The sequence below is a fragment of the Salarias fasciatus genome (genome assembly GCF_902148845.1).
Source record: "Salarias fasciatus chromosome 7 unlocalized genomic scaffold, fSalaFa1.1 super_scaffold_4, whole genome shotgun sequence".
Classification (NCBI taxonomy): Eukaryota; Metazoa; Chordata; class Actinopteri; order Blenniiformes; family Blenniidae; genus Salarias; species Salarias fasciatus.
In genome coordinates, this window is record NW_021941229.1 from 27757814 (window position 1) to 27776718 (window position 18905).

The 18905-nt window shown below is 54.6% G+C and overlaps 1 protein-coding gene across 2 annotated transcripts; it reads right to left on the reverse strand.

Annotated features, from left to right (window-relative positions):
- Positions 1-6675: 6675 nt before the first annotated feature.
- LOC115382504 (alpha-mannosidase 2-like) lies at positions 6676-18219 on the reverse strand. Of its 2 annotated transcripts, none has more exons than XM_030084240.1 (24): positions 18033-18219; positions 17483-17625; positions 17204-17410; positions 16981-17125; positions 16575-16662; positions 16062-16145; positions 15847-15974; positions 15576-15749; positions 15314-15500; positions 14816-14993; positions 14058-14248; positions 13753-13950; positions 12167-12281; positions 12026-12093; positions 11777-11945; positions 11252-11488; positions 11038-11166; positions 10069-10183; positions 9852-9985; positions 9628-9769; positions 9422-9555; positions 9150-9344; positions 8965-9075; positions 6676-7574 (listed from the first exon to the last, which is right to left on the reverse strand). In XM_030084240.1, coding segments are annotated over exons 1-24 (3438 nt in total). In that variant the 5' UTR covers positions 18034-18219; the 3' UTR covers positions 6676-7409. The 2 variants fall into 2 exon arrangements, with proteins under 2 accessions (XP_029940100.1, XP_029940101.1); XM_030084241.1 differs by having other exon boundaries at positions 18022-18219.
- Between the last annotated feature and the right edge of the window lie 686 nt (positions 18220-18905).

An 18905-nucleotide genomic window follows, 5' to 3' on the forward strand; every position in this document is an offset into this window, starting at 1 on the left:
ACCTTCGACCCGAGCGCCGAGCGGCGGTCGCCGCGGTAACGGGCTGACCCCCGCTGTGGCGTTGCAGGTACTACAGCACGCTGGCTGCAGGCGCTGCAGGCGTGCGACGAGGCGACGGTGGCGGCGGTGCGGGCGGGCGCTGCTGGCCCGGCTGGGCCCGGACCTGGAGACCTTCCTGCAGCTGCTGCAGAACAAGCCGTGCGGCGCCGACGGCGGCGGCGGCGCCTTCAGCGGCCCGGCCGCCTGGAGGAACACGCCCGTCTTCAACGTGCAGCCCGGCTTCCGGGGCGGGACCCCACGCACCTGTTCGCCAGGAAGCGGTCGGTGGGGCGGAGCCCGGCCCGAACCAGTAGGGGACGGTTACCACGGCGACCGCGGCGGGCGGCGCGGCGCGGCACGCTGGTCGTGGCGTCTCGCGCCCCCCGGAAAGAAGCTAGTTTGAATAAAGGATGTGACCAAACTGAGTCCGACTTCATGTTTCCACTGCAATCATCCAGAGCCATACAGCTGATGCTAATGCTAATGCTAATGCTAATGCTAATGCTAATGCTAATGCTAATGCACTTCCAAAGCCTCTGCGGTCCGGGAGTCGCTCGCTTGCTGAAATTAGCCTCCTGGTGAAAACGACCTGAGCCCAGCAGAGCAGCAGGAGGCCCAACCCGCGGCGCCGGCAGAGCCGGGGTCGCTCCAGGAGGGCGGCGGCCCGGTTCAACAGATTCCAGTTCACGATCATTAAACTCTAAACAACTAAAACTTTATATTTAAACGTTCATGAAACAAAATACTCTGTAGTACTTCCGATGCTTTAGGTAAATCATTCATATACAGTATAAACAATAACGGACCAAGAATCGAACCTTGAGGTACCCCGCAATTTATATCACACAAGTCTGATTTTATTTCATTAATTTGAACATACTGTTTTCTATTTTCTAAATAACTACTTATCCATTTATGAGCAATCCCTCTGATCCCATATTTTTCAAGTTTCCAGAGCAGCCGTTAGTGGTTTATCACGTCAAAAGCTTTTTGTAAGTCAATGAATATACTTACAAAAAATTTTTATTGTCACTTTCTCTTGCTATTTTCTCTGTTAATTCCATTATTGCCATTGCTGTTGAGTGATTTGCCCTGAAACGTACTGATTGCTAATGAAGAGATTTTCCTCGTGTATGAATTCGTTGATTCTTGATGCAAAGATCTTTTCTAAAATTTTTGAAAATTGTGGAAGCAGAGACACTGGCCTGTAATTTGAGAATCTGTATTAATCCCCATTTTTAAAAAGAGGAACAACTTTGGCTATTTTCATTTTTTCAGGAAAAGTTCCGGTTTTCAAAGACAGATTACAAATGTGTGCGAGTGGTTCAGTGACTGACTCAAGAACATTCTTTAGAACCGACATGTCTGATCCCTCACAGTCAGTTCATCTCTTATTCCCAAAGTTCTTCACTATTTTCCTGATCTCATCTTCTTCCACGTTCACAATAAAAAACTATTTACGTTATCAATGTCCATGTTGTCCCTTGCATTTGTTGTTTGTGGAATTTTTTTGGCAATATTAGTCCCCACACTTACAAAATATTAACAAAACTCGTTAACAATTTTCTTTGGTTTTGTTATTTCAAGATCTTCCTTAGTAAAATATTCAGGGTACAAATTCTTAACTTTATTACTCTTTGTGACGCTATTTATTATTCCCCATGTTGCCTTTGTATTGTTCTTGTTTTCATTTAATTTTTCACTGTAGTAATGTTTTTTCCGGTTTTTGATGATCCACAGGAATTTATTTCTATATTTCTTGTAACGGTTTTCTGCCTCTTTTGTTTGCGTTTTTAGGAAATGTCTGTATAAATTATTTTTCTTTTTGCAAGCATTTTTTTATCCCTTTTGTTATCCATGGTTGATCTCTTATTTTGTCCTTATAACATATTATTTTGCAATTTTTATTATACAACCTTGTCACAACTTCTATAAAAGAATTGTAAGCCAAGTTGACATCCTCTACTATACTGTTTCCCATTTCTGTTTATTGAGGTCATCACTGAGTCCCCCAGTGCCTTTAATGATCTAGTTCTAATCTTTTTAAATGTGTTTCTGTGTACCACTTTCTGACAGTATTTCAGTACTGTAAAGATCGGCAAATGATCACTAATATCAGTTGTTAAATTGCTCTTACTGTAATATCCTCAGCATTAGTTAAGATGTTGTCCATTGTCGTGGCACAGTGTGTTGTTGTTCTCGCTGGTCTTGTTATTAATGGAAAAAGACCCAAACTGTTCAATGAATTTAGGAAATCTGTTGTGCTTGAGTCTTTCACATTTTCAAAATTTATATTAAAATCTCCACGAATCGCTGGTTTCTTATATTGCGTCTTTCCAAATTTTCCGTCATTTTATCAGTGAACAATTGCACACATGACTCCTGTGGTCTATTAACACAACTTACCAATATATTTTTTCTGTATTAGACATTATTTCCACTGTTATCTTTTCTATTTCATCCTCCAATACTGTCATCTCATTAATAATTTTGGATTTTAGCTTTGTACTGATGCACAGAGCAACTCCTCCTCCTCTTTTGTCTTTCCTGCGTAGAGAGAAGAGGGAATAACCCTCCATTTGAAACTCGGTCATCATATCATCTTTAAGCCATGTTTCCGTTATTGCAACAATACTGAATTTGGTTTTAAACCCATTTAATTAGTCTTGAATTCATGTAAATTCATTGTAGATGCTTCGAGCATTTAGATGTATAATGGATAGCGTGTTACCTTCACTTTTTGCTGTGTTAAGAGCCTCTTCGTTGTAGTATTCACATTTGTAATGTTAAATACATTTTCATCTACTCTTGTGTCTATGTCGTATATTTTGTTTTCCTGATCCATGTGTTTTATATATGTGTATGTTTTTAGTTTGTTTTTCAACTCACATCTTGCTGTTTCGAGGTCATTACAAATGCAACTTTTCTTGACCAACAGTTACGATTGTTTGCGAGATCCTTTATGCTTTTTCCTTGCACAGCATTGGTTCCTTCTTTTTGCTTCATCCGTATCTTACAGTTCCAAACCCATGTTGCTACTGTGTGAGTTTGTTTTCTGAGCAGTCTTGCTTCTTTTGCAATCTCAGCATTTCTTTTGGTCAAATGATCATTTATAAAGACACTCGTTCCTTTCAGTTTCTTTCCTTGTTTCATCAGCTCTGTTTGTGTTTCCTGTTTACAAAACGTACAACGACCGATGGTTTACTCTTACTGTTTCTTTGTGGGATTGTGTGACGAGCCGAGATGGAGTCGTGCTGGATGTTGATACCTTGTCTTTGGAAGAATTGTAAGACTTGATGTTGTAGGGTGAGCAGTTCCTCAGTTGGAGCATCTTCTCCGATGTAAGAACGATGTCTTGTGTCTAGTCCGGATATCAGAACATCGTCTTTCCTTAAATATTGTTCCAGATCTTCCACCCGTTGTTGGAGCTGCGTTATGATTTCATTCAACAGTTTTTTAGACTTTTAATTTCCAATTAGTTCATCTATGCTTGACATTTTGTTTGAAAATGTGTTCAAGGTTCTTTTAATGTCCTCTATATCTCCTTCTATCTTCTCAAAGTTTTTGAAGGAGGCATTTTGTCTTACTTTGTCTGTGAATATCAGCAGCCTGGTGGACGTTTAACTTCCACGGGACCGACGCTGCCGATGCAGCCGCCGCGGGGCCGGGGGCGAGCAGCCTGCTGGTCGCTGGCCGCCGCGGGGCCGGGGGCGAGCAGCCTGCTGGTCGCTGGCCGCCGCGGGGCCGGGGGCGAGCAGCCTGCCGGTCGCTGGCCGCCGCGGGGCCGGGGGCGAGCAGCCTGCCGGTCGCTGGCCGCCGCGGGGCCGGGGGCGAGCAGCCTGCCGGTCGCTGGCCGCCGCGGGGCCGGGGGCGAGCAGCCTGCCGGTCGCTGGCCGCCGCGGGGCCGGGGGCGAGCAGCCTGCCGGTCGCTGGCCGCCGCGGGGCCGGGGGCGAGCAGCCTGCCGGTCGCTGGCCGCCGCGGGGCCGGGGGCGAGCAGCCTGCCGGTCGCTGGCCGCCGCGGGGCCGACGCTCGGATCGCCCTGAGAGCTCCTTCTGTCGAATTGCAGCAGCGGCTTTGGTGAATCCGGATCCACGTCCAGCTTGGTGGCCTCGGGGTTGTGGATGGCGGGCAGGTGAGTGAGGCCGGCGCTCCTGCAGATGACTTGGCCGCCGAGCTCGCGAGCGAGGCTCGTCCCAGGGAGCCGCGCCGCGCCCGGCGGTCGGCCTCCAGCCCGATGCCTCGTTCGCCTCGGTCCCGATGTCACAGCGGCGTGGAGAAGAGAAGCTGACGGGGGAGTGTATTGCACGGTTGTGTAGAATGAACAGGGAGAGTACCTGTAAGTTTCGGTCGACGCTAGCTGCTAGCTGCTAGCTGCTTTTCCGGCCGTGAGCAAATGGCGCGAACGGGGGAAACGGCTGCGACCGTTAAAGAGAGGACCTGCTGGAGGCTGGAAGGTCAAGCAGAAAGTATAAATTCAAGAAGAACTGAGGTGACAGTCATATATTTATGTATTTAAATAGTCATGATTTATTGTGTATGTATCTAATGATGCTAATATCTGTCGGCTGTTTTTCCTTCTGTGTTTCAGAAACGTGTCCTGAGCCTGTCCACAGCTGCAGGACGCCGACCTGCTGAGAGGAAGACAGACCGTTTCTTCCACCTTGTACATTACAGTTAAACATGGCTTCGCACAACCATGAGGGTTTATGTTGACATGTATATATATTTTTCACTGGTATTTTATTGAAGCCAAGATTTCCACACAGTGCGCTAGTTGAATTCTGTCAGTTTGGGGGTGTTGGAAGCGCATGTAGGCCTGTTGGTTGTTGAACGTCCAGTGGGATGAGAAAGTATCTGAACCTTTCGGAGTTTCTCACATTTCTGCATAAAATCACATCAAATGATCTTTGTCAAAATCACACAGATGAAAAACCAGAGTCTGCCTCGTCTAAAACCACCAGACACTGAGGTTTCATATGTTAGTGAGGACAGCAGGCAGCAGTGACTGAGGGGGGGGGAGAAGTAACTGACCCCCCCCCCCGCAGCAGTGACTTCAACCAGACGCTTCCTGTCGCTGCAGGTCAGTCTGACACATCCGTCAGGACTCCTCTTGGCCCATTTTCAATTCCAAAAAATAATAAAAATAAAATACAAACACGCTGGAATTCACATGTTACCAAGTCACTGAAATAATCCAAGGCACACTGAACACACACACACACACACACACACAGCCCAGCCACAGTGTGTTTGGAGATCAGGTGTTGCTGTAGCTCCGCCCCCAGGGCGGGGCTCAGTCGAGGGGTGGCAGGGTTCTGGGCGGGTTCTGATCTGGACCAGGAAGACAGTGGTTCCTGAAAAGCCCCGGTTCTTGGGGCCGGGGCTGCGGTCGGTGCGAACACAAGAACCGGTTCAATTTTGGGTGCCGGCCCCGATGTGGCCCGGGAACCGGTTTGGTGTGTGTGTGTGTGTGTGTGTTCTTGTACTACACAGTGCATCACTAGGACCAGAGTTTAACGCTTCAGTCTCAGTTGTGGACGGCGGCTCTGGATCTCTGTATGAATGTAACATGATACCAGGGTTGGCCACGCCCCCACCCTCGGTCTGACCAGCCTTTTATGGGAAGTCCCGCCCTCTCACGGATAAATCATCTGCTGGACAGTAGCGTCCAGCAGAAACCCAGCAGCACGTCTCCAACGTCCCCGACTGAAGACAGAACTACAGCAGAACGCCACAGGTGAGCGGAGGACGCGGCAGAACGCCACAGGTGAGCGGAGGACGCGGCGGAACGCCACAGGTGAGCGGAGGACGCGGCGGAACGCCACAGGTGAGCGGAGGACGCGGCGGAACGCCACAGGTGAGCTGAAACCTCACATTCTGTAAAAACCAACCCTACAGCACGAGACCTGCCAGCGTCAGACCACCAGATCCAGGATCCGCAGGAAGCAGATGGAGGGAGCAGAACACACTCATCCCCTTTAGAACCCACCGGTCCAGGATCTCCTCAGTCCAGCTCAGCGGCTCCGGTCTGCACAAGTTCTTCTTCCTGGTCCCGCAGGGCTGGGACTCCATGTCCACTAAGCAGGACGTCTCTTCTGACCCGAGCTGTCCTCAGTTCCTCTTTCATTCTTTTTAATGAGAAGAGTCCCTGTCCCTCACAGCATCCAGGTGGACTGGATAATCCAGCATCTGGGTGGATTAGGTAATCCAGCATCTGAGTGGATTAGGTAATCCAGCATCCGGGTGGATTAGGTAATCCAGCTTCTGGGTGGATTAAATAATCCAGTGTCTGGGTGGATTAGATAAACCAGCATCTGGGTTCTAGTTTTTGAAGTCCTGTTTCGGGGTTCTACCTGCTGGAAACACAAATTCTGTCAAACTAAACAAATAAAAGCTTGAAGTGTTTGAGCTCCTGAAAGGAATTATGGATAAAAAAGAACTTTTCCATGACGTTCTGATGATTTGAAAGGTCTGCAGTGAAGAACCTCAGTACCAGTGAAGGTTCCACCAGAACCACGGTGGATCAGAACCTCTGGCGTTCCAACAGCTGCTCAGAACCCAGAGAACCCGGAGACCTGATCCTGGTCTGAACGGCCCAGAACAACCCCCACAGCCCAGCACGCAGAAAACCAGCCCGGGTCCATCGGGTTTATTGACAGAAGAAAAGTAACTCCTTCAAAATAAAATCCCCAAAATAAAGTTCACATTCAGAGAAGGAAGATTCCAAATCCTGAGTCACAACAGGAAGAGGAAGTGAAAAAAAATCAAAAATCAGGCTTTAAAATCAGTCAGCCTTTCATGGACACACACACACACACACACACACACACACACACACACACACACACACTCTTCATTGGTCCCCGTGGTTGCCGTGGCAACACAACCATTCAGCATTTTCCCTTTTTTCATTTCACTGTTTTTGATTGTTTCCCCTTTAACTCCCTTTTATATTTTTCCTGTTTGTTCATTTTCCTTCAGTTTCGTTCTTTTTTTTTGGGGGGGGGCATTTTTTGTTTTGTATTTCTTGAGTTTTTTTTATTTCCTGTTGTTTGTATGAACTTCCTGTTTTCTATTTACTTGCTGTTTACTTCCTGTTTGCGTTTGCTTCCATCCTGGTAAACTTCCTTTTTCTATTTACTTCCTGTTTTTAGGTACTGTTTATTTCCTGTTCAGCATTTACTTCCTGTTTACTTCCTGTTGTATATTTACTTTCTGTTGTGTATTTACTTCCTGTTTAGTATTTACTTCCTGTTTACTTCCTGGTCCAGCTTTCCTTCCTCCACAGCTGCCTCCAGATTGGTAACTCCACAGAACCTCGCCTGATTGGCTGCAGATGTTTCTAGCTTTAGCGTTAGCATTAGCCAGTTAGCGGATGACCACGCGGAAGGCGCCGATCTCCATCGGCCGGAGCCGAAAGTCTGGATCCTGCTGCTGGACCTGGTCCGGGTCCTGGACGTCTCGCAGGAAGGTGAGACCAGAACGACGCACAGAACCGAAGACCAGAGGAGAGAAGAGCTGATCCAGGTTCACCTGCGAAGACCAGACAGACCCGGTCAGACCCACAGGACCGGGACCGGGTCTACACACAGACCGGGACCGGGACTACACACAGACCGGGACCGGGTCTACACACAGACCAGGACCGGGTCTACACACAGACCGGGACCGGGTCTACACACAGACCAGGACCGGGTCTACAAACAGACCGGGACCGGGACTACACACAGACCGGGACCGGGTCTACACACAGACCGGGACTGGGTCTACACACAGACCGGGACCGGGTCTACACACAGACCGGGACCGGGTCTACACACAGACCGGGACCGGGTCTACACACAGACCGGGACCGGGACTACACACAGACTGGGACCGGGTCTACACACAGACCGGGACTGGGTCTACACACAGACCGGGACCGGGACTACACACAGACCGGGACTGGGTCTACACACAGACCGGGACTGGGTCTACACACAGACCGGGACCGGGTCTACACACAGACCGGGACCGGGTCTACAAACAGACCGGGACCGGGACTACACACAGACCGGGACTGGGTCTACACACAGACCGGGACCGGGTCTACACACAGACCGGGACCGGGACTACACACAGACCGGGACCGGGTCTACAAACAGACCGGGACCGGTACACACAGACCGGGACTGGGTCTACACACAGACCGGGACCGGGTCTACAAACAGACCGGGACCGGGTCTACACACAGACCGGGACTGGGTCTACACATTGTCCTAGGCTTTACTTCTTATTGTCTCATGCTAGCTGTTGACAAAGCTGTCCGTCCCTGGGAGAGGGATCCCTCCATACTGTGGTTCTCCCCAAGATCTCTTCTTTTCCCACTGGGTTTTTGGAGTTTTTTCTTGCCGGATGTGAGGGTCGAAGGCGGTGGTTGCTTCGTTCTGTCTCGTTACTGTAAATATTGACATATTACCATTATGCTTATTCACTGTTTTTACTTTTACCGACAAATGTAACATCTTGAAGCCCTCTGAGGCAACTGTTGTTGTGATACTGGGCTATACAAAAATAAATTGATTGATTGATTGATTGACACACAGACCGGGACCGGGACTACACACAGACCGGGACCGGGTCTACACACAGACCGGGACCGGGACTACACACAGACCGGGACCGGGACTACACACAGACCGGGACCGGGTCTACACACAGACCGGGACCGGGACTACACACAGACTGGGACCGGGTCTACACACAGACCGGGACTGGGTCTACACACAGACCGGGACCGGGACTACACACAGATCGGGACCGGGTCTACACACAGACCGGGACTGGGTCTACACACAGACACGGAGGAGACTGATCACTGAGAGAGGTTCTGGTTCTGGTTCTGGACCCAGATCAGAGAGTCTGGATCTGTGTGTGTGTCCACCTTCTCGTGCGCACTCCACGTGCACGCCGGCTTGGGCTCGGGGGTGTAGTCACAGTGGAAGCCCTTCCTGTGGAGGAGGAGGGCCACTTCCTGTGAGGGACTTCCTGCTTCCTGTTTGTAAAAGCAACGACACGGGTCAAAGGTCAGAGTGTGCTGATGACATCATCGTGTCCAGCTGGGGTCACCTGCTCGTCCTCCAGCGTCCGCAGGTTCAGCAGGTGAATGTCACACGGCAACGGCGAGCTGAGCGGCAGGAAGGGGCGGAGCTTCAGCTGGGGGGCGTGGTCACGGGTTACCATGGTGATTGGTGGTTGGCAGAGAGACAGTGAGTCCAGGTGAGCGAGAAGCGACAGGTGTTCCTCCGAGGCTCCTCCCACTTCCTGTCAGGTGACAAAACGTTCATCAAGCCACGCCCCCAGTGTAGCTCCGCCTCCTAACCGCAGACCACGCCCCTCACCGTGGCCCCGCCCCCTCGCTCCTCCAGCAGCAGGCGGTACAGGCTGGCAGTGACCTTGTTGTCGGTGACTCCCTGACCCAGGCCCCGGTTGTCGTCCTGCAGCAGGCGCCGGTCCAACACCACCTCCAGCTGCCCTGCAGAGGTCAGAGGTCAGAGGTCAGGCAGGGCCAGGGGGCGGGGTCTGGGTCATCCTGGGCCCGGCTCACCCGGTCGCAGCGCCGCCACGCCCTGGCTCTGGGCGGCCAGCAGCGTGAGGCGGCCGGCGGCGTCCTGCAGGAAGGCGGCGGCGGTCATGGGGTAGAAGTGCGCCTGCAGCGGCAGCTTGGCCAGCAGGCGGCGCTGCTGCATCTGCACGGGAGGCAGCCGCGGTCAGCGGGAGCGCCGCCGCGCCGGGCGCTCCCATTGGCCGGGACGTCAGACGGGAGGTCACCTGGAATCCGTTCAGGTCGGAGTAGAAACGGTTGCCGTTGGCAACGTCGCTGACGAGGCGCATCACCAGCTCACGGTTCGACTCCGAGCGGATGTCCACCATGTTGGAAATCTCCAGAGATCTCCCAGCATGCCCTGGGACAGGGACAGGCGCACACACACACACCCTCTGACAGCGTCTGGTTACCGTGACGATGGAGTGCCAGCGCTGCGGTTACCTTCCAGGTGGAACAGGCGGAGCGTGTGTGTGAAGTGTTTGTAACAGGAAGTGATGTCAGAGAAGATCGGACCTCTGGAGACCCGAACCAGGGGCGGTTCTGAAGACCTGTAGGGCTGGAAGAACCGAGACACTGAGGACCAGATGGACCCGTCCTCTAAACCCTCTCTGGGACAGCAGAACGCCTGGGACTGGTTCTGCAGGGTTCTCCTCTGACCTGGTTCTGCAGGGTTCTCCTCTGACCTGGTTCTGCAGGGTTCTCCTCCTCTGACCTGGTTCTGCAGGGTTCTCCTCTGACCTGGTTCTACAGGGTTCTCCTCTGACCTGGTTCTGCAGGGTTCTCCTCTGACCTGGTTCTACAGGGTTCTCGTCTGACCTGGTTCTACAGGGTTCTCGTCTGACCTGGTTCTACAGGGTTCTCGTCTGACCTGGTTCTGCAGGGTTCTCCTCTGACCTGGTTCTGCAGGGTTCTCCTCCTCTGACCTGGTTCTGCAGGGTTCTCCTCTGACCTGGTTCTGCAGGGTTCTCCTGCTCTGGTTCTGCAGGGTTCTCCTCCTCTGACCTGGCTCTGCAGGGTTCTCCTCTGACCTGGTTCTGCAGGGTTCTCCTCTGACCTGGTTCTACAGGGTTCTCGTCTGACCTGGTTCTACAGGGTTCTCGTCTGACCTGGTTCTACAGGGTTCTCGTCTGACCTGGTTCTGCAGGGTTCTCCTCTGACCTGGTTCTGCAGGGTTCTCCTCTGACCTGGTTCTGCAGGGTTCTCCTCTGACCTGGTTCTGCAGGGTTCTCCTCTGACCTGGTTCTGCAGGGTTCTCCTGCTCTGGTTGGGTTTTCAAAAGTCTGTAAAACTGTGTTTTATAAATAAAGCTGAACTGAATCCAGTCTATCTGTGGTCTAGATCCGGTCTGGATCCGGTCTCCACTGGTCTATCTGTGGCTCATGTGGTCCAGAACGGTCCCGGCGGACTCACCTGTCCCCCCTCGTCCCCCGGCAGGAACAGGTAGGCTCCACTCTTGTCCCGGTTTGACCCGGTCCTGGTTCCGTACCAGAGGAACTGGACCTGGACCTTCCTGGTCAGACCGGACCGCAGTCGGACTTCCTGCGGGTCAAAGTGCAGCGTCAGCCGAGTCCCGGGGGGCTTTTATTGTGAAGGGGGGCGCCGGGCCGGGCCGGGCCGGTCTGACCTGCAGCAGGCCGGTCCGCGCCGAGCTCCACGCCTCCAGGTGCCGGTTGCTAAGCAACAGCGGGGCGTCGGCCTCGGAGTCCGGCGGGCGGGACACCTGGAAGTGCGGGTTCCGGAGCGCCGCCGGGTCGGCCGGGCCGTGCAGGGTGTAGCGCGCCCGGGGGGCGGAGCCAGCGGGCGCCGCGGTCACCTGGTACACCGTCAGCGCCAGCGGGGGGAGCGCCGCCACGAAGGACAGCTGGGGGACAGGTGGAGATGAGACGAGGGACGAAGGGACGGTAGGACAGAGGGACAGCGGGATGGACAGACAGAGGGACAAAGAGACAGAGGGACAAAGAGACAGAGGGACAAAGAGACGGAGGGACAGAGAGACGGCGGGATGGAGGGACGGAGGGACAGAGAGACGGAGGGATGGACGGACAGAGGGACAAAGAGACGGAGGGACAGAGAGACGGCGGGATGGAGGGACGGAGGGACAGAGAGACGGAGGGACGGCGCCGGACCGGCCCACCGAGCGGCTCCTCACCTGGAAGGCCTCGGCGGCCGGCCGGCCGGGCTCCGCCCACACGGCGGACATCTGGACGGGGACGGGCGTCCCGGTCCGGGCGTCGGACACCCGGGCGTCGGGACGGTCCACCAGCACGGTGACCACGGAGGTCTGGACCTGCTGGGTGGGGTTGAAGACCACCAGAGACCTGCCGGGGGACGACAGGACGGTGAGGGGCGCGGCGAGCGAGCGAGCGAGCGAGCGGCCCGCGGCGCGCCCGGCCGTTACCTGGCTCGATCCCCGAGCCGCAGCCGGGTCTTGAGGGGCGGGGCGTCCTGCGCCGCCGGCTCCTCGTCCTGAAACACACAGCGCCGCGTCAGCCCCGCCCACCTGCCACGCCCACCGCTTCGGGACGGGGTCGGAGGTCACCATCAGCAGCAGGGGGGCGGACGCGTCGTGGCGGTACCGGCTCCGGTCCGGCAGCAGCAGCCAGTGGGCGGAGCTTCGCAGCACCTGGCGCAGGTCCAGCAGGGAGCGGAGGAGCCTGGAGAGACCGGAGCGTCAGAGCGAGCCGCCGCCGCGCCGGCACGCCGGGCTGCGGTCCGGGCTACACGCTAACGCTAACGCTACGGGAGCTGTGTTAAGGGGAAGCTAATGCTAGATGCTAATGGCTCACACTGAGCACGGCGGTACCTGTTAGCATTGGCCATGGCGGCGGCGTCCTTTAACAGAGAGCATGAAGGGAAAAATGAGACAGGAGACAAGTGGCGCTAAAGACATCTAACAATCCAAACGCAAAACATTCATGCTAACCACAGGCTAACATGCTAACCACAGGCTAACATGCTAAAAGTTCCAAACAGGAAGTGAGACAATCAAAGGCTGTGTTCGAAACCGCATACTGTCTACTACATCCTTACATACTCATACTATCCATCCTGCATCCTGCTTACTCAGTCCATCAAACAGTATGCGAAGCATTTACACTACAGCATACTACATAATAACCCACAATGCATTGCACTTCTTCCATGAGCAGAAAGCGATCTGCTAAAGCTGATTTCACTTTAGCCCTAAACTCGTCAAACGTATAACTTCATCGAGATTTTTTTTTAAATTAGGCGACAAAGTGGTGGTTTAGAGCCGAGTGTGTCGTTTATCTGTCCGAATATCAGCCGTTTATGATTTTTTTCGGACGAATTCGGCGAAATTCAAGCCAGCCGCAGTGAGCAACGCACTTCCGGTTATTTTCACCAAAATAAATCACCCCTTTCCCTTTCTCATGCAAAAAAACCTCAGTGATAAATCTGTGCTTTTACTTTGAAAACAAGAAGGCAATCTTTCAGCAATATATCTCGCTTAACGTCGCCGTTTGGACCGGTGTCCCGTTAACGGACCACTTATTATGCCAATTATGATGCTTTACCGACGGAGAGTTTTTTCGGCTCTTCAACAAAGATCGGCTCGCCGTCTTCGGTGCATCATGGTCGCTTTCAGCATGGACTTGTTCTCAGATGTAAGGGTTTTTTTTGTTTTTTTGTTTTTACTATTTTTAATCATTGTCAATCCAATCAGAAATCTCGTAACATAACATACCTACGAGCACAAACAATGGAGGGAAGATTAAATCTAGAACCATACTCAGCTTGCTAAATGTACATCATGAAGAAACAGTCATTGTGAACTGAATAAAGTTTATTCAAATGTCCGTCGCGTTGCATCTTGGGCAATTTCAGTATGAGTGGTGAACACACGATGTATACTCAACATTTCTGGCGAATGCAGTATGCATCCGGGAACTTCTCGCATACTCAAAATCGCATACTGCCAGTGTAAACACACTGCATACTCAATAAGTTAGTATGAGTAGTACGTAAGTATGCGGTTTCGAACACAGCCAAAGACTACAGTACCAAACTGAAACACGTCTGGCTAACAGGCTAACCTGCTAACAGGCTAGCAGACTCATGAGCATGCTAACGTGGTGGCTAACGCTAGCTGTGCGAGGCGCCGACCTGGTGCCGTAGTCCACCACCACGGGGTCGCGGGCCGTCCCGGTGACGGCGTCGTGGTGCTGGAACAGCGCCAGGCTCCGCCTCCCCGACGTCAGCCGAGCGAAATGCTCACGGGCGGGAAACGTGGCGGCCAGACGTCCGTCGCCGTGGAAACGACGCATTTCAGCCAGCGTCAGGCTGAAGAGGATCTCTGTGGCGCTGCGGGACAAAGACAAGGCGAGAGGTGAAGACGGGGGGACGGGTGGAGGAGGGGGGAGGGGGGACAGGGGACAGGGGACGGGGGCGGGGACAGGGGCGGGGCCCACCGCAGCGTGGCCTCCAGCACGCGGTCCAGACGCTTGTAGAAGGGGCGGGACGAGAAGAAGCCGCTCCAGTAGTGGTCGTCTCGGTCGGCGTACGTGAAGAAATCTCCACGGAGAGACGGGAGAGACACTCCGGAGGCCCCGAGACGACGGTGCAGGGACTGGAAGTAGTCCGAGAGAGTCCCGAACCGGGCCTGCGGGGGGGGGGATTGTCAGCAGCCTGGTATTCAACTTCAAAATTTCCAAATTTCAACTTCAAGTTGAACCTGGAGGAACCACATCTGGAACTCAGGAGCCTTCATACAGACTGCCTGACCTCTGACCCCTGGCCTCTGACCCTCTGACCTCTGACCACTGTTCAAATACAACTCTGAGGACTTGAAGAGGAAAGAGGAAGTGTGGGTGATCCCGGCCCCGATCCCGGCCCCGGCCCCGGCCCCGGCCCCGGCCCCGACCCCGACCCCGACCCCAGGCCCCGGCCCCGACCCCGGCCCCGGTCCAGACCCCAGGCCCCGGCCCCGGCCCCGGCCCAGACCCCAGGCCCCGGCCCCGGCCCCGGCCCCAGGCCCCGGCCCGGCCCCGGCCCCGGCCCCGGCCCCGGCCCCGGCCCCAGGCCCCGGCCCCGGCCCCGGCCCCGGTCTAGACCCCGGCCCCGGCCCCAGTCCCCGGCCCCAGGCCCCGGCCCCGGCCCCGACCCCGGTCCAGACCCCGGCCCCGACCCCGGCCCCGGCCCCGGCCCCGGCCCAGACCCCCGGGCTCACCGTGACCCGGAGCTCCGGGTGCTGCTGGTAGTAGTCGAAGAGCCTCTGGTAGCTGCTGAGCTGGACGTCCCACTCGCTGGACTCCACGAAGCGGAAGTCGTCCCCCAGAGGAACCAGGAGAACCGGGGTCCGGAACAGGAGCGACTTCTGGCGGTACTGGTCCAGGAGCAGCAGGGCCCTGGGGGGGACACAACCCGCCGTTTCCATGACAACACCTCGTCACACAAACGTCCACAACACCAGAGACACACCGGACGGGACAGCGGACGCACAACGGCGTCACTGCGGCTGTCAGGCAGACGAACAACATCAGAACAACACCGGCGAGCGGAGAACCGGCCGGGTTCTGGGGCTCTGGTCCGGCTCCGACCCGGTTCTTCGCTTCAGACTCCACATCATGATATCAGCACTTCTGGACGTTTAGCCAGACGTGATGTTCAGCCTCAGGACAGCCCCCTGGTCGGCCCCGCCCCCTGGTCGGCCCCGCCCCCCGCTCACCTCTCCTGGACGTTCTGCTCTGTGATTGGCTGGGGAGGGACCCTCCAGGGGCAGAAGACCCGCCTCCCCGGCAGGCGGTGGAAGTCGAACTGGCAGCAGACGGCCGGGTTCGGCCCGCAGGTGTGAGGAACGTCGTAGCTGTAGAACGGCATCATGTGACACGTGATGTCACTGCGGGGGGAGGAGTCTGCAACGGGAAGTGGGCGGACTCAACCAACTGCAGGACTGGGTCGGACCCTCCCCCGCAGCCCCGCCCCCTCACCCCAGCTCTGTCGCCACAGAAACTCCAGACTCTTCTGTCTGGCGAAGTGCTTCTTGACGGCGTAGTGGATCCTCTGGATGACCATGTTCTTAAGCCCCGCCCCCTTCAGCAGGTAGGTCATGGAGGGGGAGTGTCCAAACGGGTCGATGGCCCAGCCGCTGCTCGGCGTCACGCCTGCACACACACACACACACACACACACACACACGGTCAGCAGACGCCGGAGGTGGGCGTGGCGGCCATCTTGCTGGGGTACAGCGTGTCACGTGACCCAGGTGCGTCTGCAGCCACTGGTGTCCCTCCAGCAGCTGGTCCAGCAGGGCGAAGTAATGCGTGCTGGCCTCGTCCGGCATCACCCAGCCGCCCGTCACCAGCTCCAGCTGCCCCGCCCCCACCAGGCTGGCCAATCACAGCACAGGAGGAGAAGCCGTCACTCTGCCGCTCCGTGAGCGGATGTCCGGTTCGAGTCCCGACGGACGACCTCACCGTTTGACCGTCGATCGCTTCTGCTCGTCGATTTCGCTCCACCACTTGGAGAAGTAGCTGATCTCCGCCCAGATCATCTTCCTCCTGCAGGGCGGAGCCACAAATCAGGAGGGTGGAGCCACGAGTCAGGAGGGTGGAGCCACGAGTCAGGAGGGCGGGGCTAAGCGTCAGGAGGGGGGGCCACGAGTCAGAAAAGTGGAGCCACATACCAGGAGGGCGGAGCCACGAGTCAGGAGGGATTGGCCCCGAGTCAGGAGGGCGGAGCCATAAGTCAGGAGGGCGGAGCCACGAGTCAGAACTACGACCCCAGTCCAAGACAGTCAAGGTCAGAGGAGTCGAGTCATAAATGATTCCTGAATAATTCAATCCCCACAAGGTCCAGAAACTCTCCTTTAAGAGCCTTCATCACCTCGGTTACCATGGCAACAAGGGAGCATGAAGATCTTTGTTTTGTGTGTGTGTGTGTGTGTGTGTGTGTGTGTGTGTGTGTGTGTGTGTGTGTGCGTGGCCTACCTGCTGTCCTCGCTCAGTTTGGTCACCATGTTGTTCAGGATGTGTCTCGTCTGGTCTTCATAATAACCGTCAAATGTCTTCAGCCAACCTGAGACCAGCAGCAGCGTTAGCAGTAGCATTAGCATGATGAGTCAGCACCAGTGTTAGCAGTTAGCAGTAGCATGATGAGTCAGCACCAGTGTTAGCAGTTAGCAGTAGCATGATGAGTCAGCAGCAGTGTTAGCAGTTAGCAGTAGCATTAGCAGTTAGCAGTAGTGTTGGTAGTTAGCAGCAAAATTAGCAAGTCGTGTTAGCAGTTAATAGTAGCATTATCAGTTAGCAGTAGCATTAGCGTTAGCAGATAATAGTACCGTTAGCAGTAGCATTAGCAGTTAGCTTGCCAGGCTGAAAATCCTTCCGACCTCACCAGGGTCGTTGTGCGAATGAGGAACCAGGAAGACCTCCAGCGGCTGCTCGTCCCACTCGTCGCCGCGGTAACTGATATCAAAGCCCTGCTTCCAGGCGCCGCCGTCCGGGTTGTCGAAGGCCAGGAGGTCGTAGACGTCCAGGAGCTTCGGACACACAGACCGGTGAAGGACGTCCGCGCAGCACAGATAGCCCGTCTGAAGCACTTAGCATGCTAAGCTAACCTGCACGCCGTCTGCGCCGTCCTTCAGCTCCTCAGCCAATCGGCAGCCAGGAAGCCGGGGGGCGGAGACTGAGCTGCTGTTGGCCACGCCCCCTGGGCGGCCCGCTTTACGGTGGACTAAGGAGTCTCGCAGCGCAGCAACCAATCGGTTGTTCTCGCTGAGGAGACCTTCCAACCGGTCAATCTTCTGCTGGAGGCGGAGCAAGTCCTGAAAGCAGACATCTGATTGGCCCATTTTCTTCAAGAGTCTGACCTGTAGAAATGGAGAAGCGTAACGCACCTGGTCCACCTGTCCAGGAGGCGTGTCCCCGCGTGGCCGAAGCTCCGCCCTCTGCATCACCTCCAGCATGCGGTAGAGTGACATCAGCGCCACACAGAAAACCCCGCCCACCAGCACGGCAAAGACACGCCCCCTCTTCATCACTGTGGCAACAGTTCAGCAGGAACTGAAGGTTTGAGAGGATAAAGTACTGGACTACATAGAATACTCCAAAATAAAAGTTCTGGATTACACAGTACTTCAGAGTAAAAGCAGTGGATTACACAGAGTACTAACTACAGGACTCGGTATTTCAGTTAAACAGTTCTTCGTTATTTTTACTGTTATTTCTGATTTCATCCTTTGGTGAAACTTTAATCTGACCTCTGACCTCCAGTTGCTTCGAATAAAATCAAGCAAGACTTGATTAAAAAATAAATATAAAAAATCCTGAATTCGTTCCTCCGTCAGAAACTGTCTTCCAACCCCAGATTAACCAGACCGCTGCGGAGCGAAAATTCTGCAAAACTTTTTTAAATAGTGAACAGTTTGACTCGGACCTGCTGCTCACTTCCGGCCGGACACGCGCTGCACGCCTCTCTGCAGCCGGTCACGCGCCCTGCGGCTGGTCACGCGCCTGGCTTCAGATTCCCGGGAAAATAAACTCGAATGATTAATTTAAAAATAAACAAAAACTAAAGTTCGGAAGTTAGTCCGGAGAAGGTGCGGCGCAGACCGCGGCCGCGCATGCGCACGAGGGTTTGTTTTGCTTCCGGTGGTTCAGCTGAATCAGCGCAGCAGCGTGCTGACGTCACCACCGGAGCAAGCATAGACGTAAACACATAGAGCAGACAGAGAGCAGCGTGTAGAGCCGAGGAGCCGAACCGAACCAGAACCGAACCAGAACCGAACCAGAACAGAACCAGAACCGACCCGGGCGGACGCCGTACAGCACAGGTCCGGAGGGAGAACGTCCCGGTCGGTTTCCAGCTGAGTTTAGCAGCTTCTTCTGGCTTCTTCTGCAATTTTCACACAATATTTGTAAACTGTGAACAGAAATACCGGACAGGAGGCGTTCAGACCGAATCGGTCCCTCGAGAACTCTTCGGACTTTTGTTCTATATTTCCATTAAAACGTTGACGATCAGAGGAGCTTCACCGGATCTCTGGACGGACGTCTGGCGGCAAGGCTCCACGGGTCAGCCGGAGAAACGGGAACACTCTGAAACGTGTGGAGCGGCTGGACGGGGTGAAGTCCACCGCAGACCAGAGGACGGGGGGGCATGGGGACGGCAGGTCAAACCGTGGGACGGCTCTGAAAGTCCCGGACAAAACTGACTGATCGCTTCTCCACGACCGTCAGCCGGTTTGTGAAAACGAAAACAGCTGAAGGTGTTTAGAAGGAAGACTGCTGGCCCTGCCGGGACCACCCTGGTGTTCTGGT

What these genes read in the sequence shown, in the direction of transcription:
- LOC115382504 (XM_030084240.1), bottom strand. An exon ending in CTCCTGGACAGGTGGACCAG is followed by an intron (nt 17,411 to 17,482) that starts GTGCGTTACGCT and finishes GTCTGCTTTCAG; the next exon opens with GACTTGCTCCGCCTCCAGCA. An exon ending in GAGCAGAACGTCCAGGAGAG is followed by an intron (nt 14,994 to 15,313) that starts GTGAGCGGGGGG and finishes TGTCCCCCCCAG; the next exon opens with GGCCCTGCTGCTCCTGGACC.